General features: G+C 42.1%; 1 protein-coding gene across 4 annotated transcripts in view; it reads right to left on the bottom strand.

The window, feature by feature from the left end:
• Positions 1–808: 808 nt before the first annotated feature.
• Positions 809–7,031, bottom strand: part of LOC111967240 (dual serine/threonine and tyrosine protein kinase) — a 57,309-nt gene continuing 51,086 nt past the window's right edge. For 3 of the 4 annotated variants that reach the window (XM_023992132.2, XM_023992141.2, XM_023992126.2), the window contains 5 exons: positions 5,862–5,994; positions 5,646–5,759; positions 1,799–1,913; positions 1,568–1,702; positions 809–1,404 (listed from right to left, as the gene is read on the bottom strand). In XM_023992132.2, the coding sequence (XP_023847900.1) occupies positions 1,217–1,404; positions 1,568–1,702; positions 1,799–1,913; positions 5,646–5,759; positions 5,862–5,994 (685 nt within the window). In that variant the 3' untranslated portion in view covers positions 809–1,216. Of the gene's footprint in view, positions 1,405–1,567; positions 1,703–1,798; positions 1,914–5,645; positions 5,783–5,861; positions 5,995–7,031 lie in introns of those variants that run through there. The other variant, XM_023992148.2, reaches the window with a different exon arrangement.

Genomic DNA, 7,031 nt, shown 5'->3' with positions numbered 1-7,031 from the left:
CCTGTTTTGCTGTGTACAACATTTCTATCAGCGTTAAGTTCTTACCACTAGTTCCTGAGAACTGTTTGCACTGGTGTGCCCTAAAATGACATCTGTAAGCATTCATGATACTGTGTCAAGGTTCATTTCTGCATTGACAATTGTTCCAAAGTTTTTTTTACAACACTGATTAAGGTTAACATTTGAGTATCAGGCCTACAAATGAGTGCAACCTCCCATTTTCATACTGCAGTTTGTTTACTCAACTGAAGCACTAGATAGAGTAGCGTGAATGTTTTTTCCCATTATCTGGATTGAGCAAAGACCTGTAGTAGGTTACTGATGTGGCTTGTAGTTTTCTGTGAAACCATTTGGTAAAGGAATTCACACATTCAATGAGTAAAACAGACATGGTATTTTTCTTTCTGGGGAAATAGGCTAATAAGAGCATTCCATGTATTGAACTGTGTAGTAGAATGCTGAGCCCGCTTGTGGCCAATGTGCTGAACTGCAACCAAAACACAGGGATCCTCTGAGCACAACAATGTTAACGTGTACTTTGAGGATTGTGAAAATACTCAGTGGGGTGCAGCTCCCACCTAATGCGAGAGGGACATTTATACCTAAACTGTGTCTGACATAATTGTAGAATTGTCTGGATTGGAACAAAGTTTTATTCACAACCTCTGGCCCCCCGAAAGCCATCATCCTCATCTGGGACCAGAGCACAAGTTGAGACTACACTTTAAGGTAGGCTTCTGTGCATTGTTAGGATACTTCAAGTCAAATAGAAAAATTCTCCTTAGTATGACCTGAAAACAGAACCTTATGTAAGAGTGAAGCAAACATTTATTATTTTGTCAAAATCATTTATTTAAAAAAAGTTGGAATTGCATAGATGCAGGAATACAATCTAAAATTATATATTTTTTTGCATTTTAAACATTTCATATCTATTAACAATTCTATAACCAAGCAGCAATTAGCATGGAGCAAAGCATAGTGTACGCTAGACTGAGTTTGTACTATACAAATACACACGGCACAAACATGTGAGTCCGGTTTCAGTTCATCTTAAATAGTGTATATTTAACTCCTTTAAAGGAAGAGGAAAACTGTCTTGGTCATCTCCTCTTTTGGCCTTCCAGAAGCACACTGTCCTTCCATAAATACAACAAAAATTACTTTTCTTTTGACCGTAATCCTTTGCAACAGTCTGTGGTCCTCTTGGAGTGTGTCAGTTTGAGTCCTCCAGCCTGCTGCTTTTCTGATGCGAGCCACATTTACAAAGCCGTACCATGATGCTTTGCAGGCTGGGCTCTACGATGCCGAGCAGGGGCCTCTGGGAAGGGTCTCCATTCCAGCAGGCCTCCATCAGCTGCCAGCATTCCTCATCAAAGCCGGCCAACCGCTCAGGCCTCGCGCCTGAAAACATGGGCACAAATGAGGCCCTGGCCAATTCAGTCCACAAACTATACACACTAAGTCCTGGATAAAAGACAAGTGTTACAGCAAGCTGAAGTCTTGATCATATTCGGTTGAATTAGTATTTAGATGTGGGTTTGCTCGAGCTTGAATTCTACATTACCTTTTTTAACGTTATTCCACAACTGGTCCTTGCTGGAGCATTTCTCAAAGGACTCTGGGAGTTTGACAGAGCCAGTGCAGAGATACCAGAACAGGATTCCGAAGGCATAGACGTCCACAGAATTATCATACTTTCCTGAAGAAAGAGGTCAGACTTGTGGTTAAATCAAAGAGCCTAGAATGAGAGGTGGTCTATGATGCAATACTACGACTGAGTAGCAGGATATTTGACCTGTAAAGAGCTCAGGGGCCATGTGGATGGGGGTTCCTACGATGCTGCCAGACATCATGGCCTCTGGCTTACAGAAGCCCAGGTCTGTGATCTTGGCCCGGTTCTGCTTGTCCAACTGAGGGAGGGCCAGAGGACCGGAACACATTAGGAACACTTGGCAAGATGTGTACAAGACGTGACATGTCAGGATCATAAATATTGGTTTCTCAAAGCATACATTTAAGGTCTTGCACATACAGGACTCTATTTGCGACTGGCGCTAAGGAGCCGCAAGTGTCAAACGGCACATTAGTTTGCAATTTCATCATGTAAAAACTGGTGCACTGGCATTTTACCTGTCTAACATCAGCTCACTTGCGCTGAGGTTGGAGCGGTGGACATATGAGGTGTGTCCTTAACACATGCAAAACGTGACAATTTCATTCAGCGCTAATGGGAAGTTAAGACCAGCAAAAAGCAGGTCTTAACAGTAACTCAGTTGATAATAAAATTAAGAGAATGGAAGCGCAGCCTATCCAACCATGACGCGCAGTGCCCATGGAAAAGAGATACGCATTTTGTGCCGGTGAATCTCGTATTTAGAAACATAAACGATTGTTTCCCCCACCCCCATTCCGTTTAATTTGATTAAAAACCAAGCTTAGCCTACCCTCCCCTTAATCAAGGCTTGTTTAGCAGGATCGCATAGGTGCTTCTTTAATCAAGCCATTAGCCTCTAAAGAAAGGGGGTTTAAATGGTCTACTGAGAGTGCTTTGAAATATGTTAGGTTTTTGCCCTCATGCTTTTTCACTATTAACKCAAATAATTATTTTTGCTTGTTCGAGCATTCTATCCATCCCCATTTCCAAAGAGCACACCTCGTTCAATTACCAAAGACCTGTGCTCCAAACCTCCTAGAATGCTATGTCAAACAGCAGATTTGTTTTATAATCTGCCTCACACATAGGTAACGATACAATTGACAGGAGCCGAGTATTTTGTATAGACGTGCGAATGTTGTGTGTAAAGACATGTAGGCCTACGTGTGCACACAGACTACACGTAACATAGTAAATCCGGGACAGTCAAATTAGTACGATATGTTACGTTTGGTATGGTTACATAAGACAGATGGTATAACACAAATGTCTAGCAACCCAAAGGTTAAACAACTTTAGCATTTAAACTAATTAGCAACTTCCCAACTACTTTTTAGCTACTTAGCAAAGACATTTTAGCTAACCCTTCCCCTAATAACCCTTTAGCCTATCTTCTAAACTTACCCCTAGCCTAGCTATCGTTAGCAAATTTGTAACATATAATAGAAATTGTAATTGGTAACATCATACAAAATTGATGGACATCCACAAATTAATAGGTACCATAGGAAACATAACATATACTAAATATAGTGTCCCGGATTTACGTACATAATAATGCGAAATGCTCTGAGACCATGTTGCACCACACTGCAATGGAAAAGAAGCGATTCATGATATCATGCTTCTGACCCGATCCAATTTAGAAATATAGTTGGTTTAAAAATCAGACTGTTTTATAATGTAATTAAACAAACAAGATCAAACTTATTAGAAAAAATATGGCTCAAATGCAATTAAATTGTGTCTGCTATTTCTGGAGAAGTGGAAATATGATCCGTAAAATGGTTCCATGATGTTTATAAAACATTACATTTGCGAGCAGTAAAACGGTGAGTGAACATTCCCCCTTTCTATTGGATCTTCATCCAGCTTGCGTGAAATGTTTGGATGTGCGCGAAATCACTGGCCGACTTTGCTGATCACTGCCTTGAGGAAAAATGTACTTACTAATAAGACTGATATGTGGTTGTCCCACTGAGCAATCTTAAGATGAATGGACTAACTACATCGCTCTGGATAAGATTTCTGCTAAATTACTAAAATGTTAAATCCTTTTAAGTTGCCTTGTATGTATTATACGCCCACAAGGAGCACTTACGGTGCCTGTAACTGTATTTAGTCATAGCCTATTTAAAACAAGTTTTGTTATCAGAATTTGATTAGAATTATACACCATCTTTTCAGGCCTTAATAGCTTAGTGAATGTAATCTTGCTTAATGACTACGTTTGTCCAGACTGCAATTTACAGTATGCCTAGCCCCTAGATCAGTGTGAATGCTCTAGCCATTTACAGTATGCCTAGCCCCTATATCAATGTGAATGCTCTAGCCATTTACAGTATGCCTAGCCCCTATATCAGTGTGAATGCTCTAGCCATTTACAGTATGCCTAGCCCCTAGATCAGTGTGAATGCTATAGCCATTTACAGTATGCCTAGCCCCTATATCAGTGTGAAATGCTCTAGCCATTTACCAGTATGCCTAGCCCCTAGATCAAGTGTAAATTGCCCTATAGCCATTTCAGTATGCCCTAGCCCCAGATCATGTGAAAAGCTATAGCCATATTACAGATGCCAGCCCCTAGATCAGTGTAAATGCTATAGCCATTTACCAGTAAATGCCTAGCCCCTAGACAGTGTGAATCAAGCCATTACGTATACTAGCCCTAGAATCAGTGGCGTGAATGCTATAGCCATTACAGTATGCCTAGCCTAGATCAGTGTGAGATGCTATAAGCCAATTTACAGATGATTGCTAAGCCCCTAGTCAGGAAATATGCTAAGTCTGCCATTACAGTATGCCTAGCCCCAGTATCGGTTGAATGCTAAGCATGCAGTATTTAATGCCTAGCCCTAGATTCAGTGTGAATGCTATAGCCATTTACAGTAGCCTAGCCCCTAACAGGTGATGACTTAGCCGATTTTACAGTATCCTAGCCCAGATCAGTGTGAATGCTAATGCCATTTACAGATGCCTAGCCCTAGATCAGTGTGAATGCTATAGCATTTACAGAGCCTAGCCCCAATCATGTAAATCTTAAGCCATTACAGTATGCCTACCCTAGATCAGTGTAAATGCTATAGCCATTTACAGTATGCCTAGCCCCATAGATCAGTTGAATGCCTATAGCCATTACAGTATGCCTAGCCCCTAGATCAGTGAATAGCGAATAGCCATTTACAGTATGCCTAGCCCCTAGATCAGTGTGAATGCTATAGCCATTACAGATGCCATAGCCCCTCAGATCAGTGTAAATGCTATAGCCATTTACAGTATGCCTAGCCCCTAGATCAGTGAAATGCTATAGCCATTTACAGTATAGCCTAGCCCTAGATCTAGTGTGAAATCTATAGCCATTTACAGTATGCCTAGCCCCTAGATCAGTGTGAAATGCTATAGCCATTTACAGTATGCCTAGCCCCCTAGATCAGTTAAATGCTATACCATACAGTACCTAGCCCTAGATCAGTGTGAAATCGCTATAGCCCTGTTTAACAATGTATTTCCATATTGAAGCAATGCAATTAGAACATGTGGACTGCAAAAATGTTCACCATATTTAACTAGGCTATAATGGACTAACATTGGAATTGATGAGAACGCAATACATAAAAGACCGTAAATACACAATATGAAGCAACCACATTTAGCCATGGAGCATGTTCTGAGGGGCCAAGCCTCGACACACCTAATAAACAACTTGTTTATTCATTAAAACCCAGCCCTTTCGTTCCACCGCCAAACATCATACTGTGTAGGCAGGGAGGGGCTATTCTTACATAACCAAGCAAGCAGCACAGCCGGAATGTGAATGCTGAAATAATGAGCAATTCATTGGTGTGTAGTGCTGGAGAGAGTTTCTACTATGGCCAGTCAGCCATGACCACATTAGAACTACATCTAAAATTAAATGATGACAATGTGGTAAACAACACTAGTGTTACATTCAGCATGATTAGAGAAAGCACCTTTAACGCTAACTCACTAGAACGTTCTTTAGTTTGATGTCTCGGTGTAGAAGCCCCTGACCATGCAGGAAGCGAATGCCTTCCACCACATCCAGAGCGATCCGGAGTCTCTCCTTTAGTGATAAACCAGCCTGGGAGAGAGGAAAAGGAGAGACTGAGGCATGGGATCAGGCAGACCTGTGATAGAAGAGATATATTAGAGTACATGATAGATATGCGAGTCTGCTGGTTACCTTCAAGCCTGTGTAGAGGTCTCTGTGAAGCCTCTCCATTATGAGCAGCACAGCAATGCTGGAGCCCCCACCGTACGTGTGGTCAATCACCGAGCCGTGGAGATCCACCAGACGCTCATGTTTAGGGAGGGACCTGCAGCCATACACGATAGAGAAGGTAGGAGAAATAAGGTCTTCAATCTTCATATTATTACATCCTACCCTCTTGTGTAAGTGGAAATGTGGTTTCCTAATCTTTTTACAGTGCTCACTAGCACACACCACAACCTTTTCTTTCTGCATGAAATTCTTCTGACAGCCACAGGGGGGCAGACCAGTCCCAGTTCCAACACTGAAATCTGGCCACATGAGAAGTTACTTCTCCATGACCTGCAGTAGTGAGCTTTAAAGCAGCAATAAAGCGATAGAAACCATAACAAAACAGTCTCACCCGCTTTAGTGCGGTACTAAGCTGAGGGATGGGCCTGGAGAAATAACTTCTCTAAAAATGTATAGACAGAGCTACTGACCATCCATGATATCAAAATTATAGTTTTAACCATGTTGAGGCCATATTGGTTAAATTTTCTTTGTTTAGAAACTGAGTAAAACAAGCATATATACACTGCTCAAAAGAATAAAGGGAACACTTAAACAACAATGTAACTCCAAGTCAATCACACTTCTGTGAAATCAAACTGTCCACTTAGGAAGCAACACTGATTGACAATAAATTTCACATGCTGTTGTGCAAATGGAATAGACAACAGGTGGAAATTATAGGCAATTAGCAAGACACCCCCAATAAAGGCGTGGTTCTGCAGGTGGTGACCACAGACCACTTCTCAGTTCCTATGCTTCCTGGCTGATGTTTTGGTCACTTTTGAATGCTGGCGGTGCCATGGGTGCTTTCACTCTAGTGGTAGCATGAGACGGAGTCTACAACCCACACAAGTGGCTCAGGTAGTGCAGCTCATCCAGGATGGCACATCAATGCGAGCTGTGGCAAGAGAGGTTTGCTGTGTCTGTCAGCGTAGTGTCCAGAGCATGGAGGCGTACCAGGAGACAGGCCATACATCAGGAGACGTGGAGGAGGCCGTAGGAGGCAACAACCCAGCAGCAGGACGCTACCTCCGCCTTTGCGCAAGGAGGAGCAGGAGGAGCACTGCCAGAGCCCTGCAAAATGACCTC

The sequence above is a fragment of the Salvelinus sp. IW2-2015 genome, linkage group LG1 (genome assembly GCF_002910315.2).
Source record: "Salvelinus sp. IW2-2015 linkage group LG1, ASM291031v2, whole genome shotgun sequence".
NCBI lineage: Eukaryota > Metazoa > Chordata > Actinopteri > Salmoniformes > Salmonidae > Salvelinus > Salvelinus sp. IW2-2015.
The sequence above is the reverse complement of the archived record's forward strand: the minus strand, read 5'-3'. Positions and strand labels throughout refer to the sequence as shown.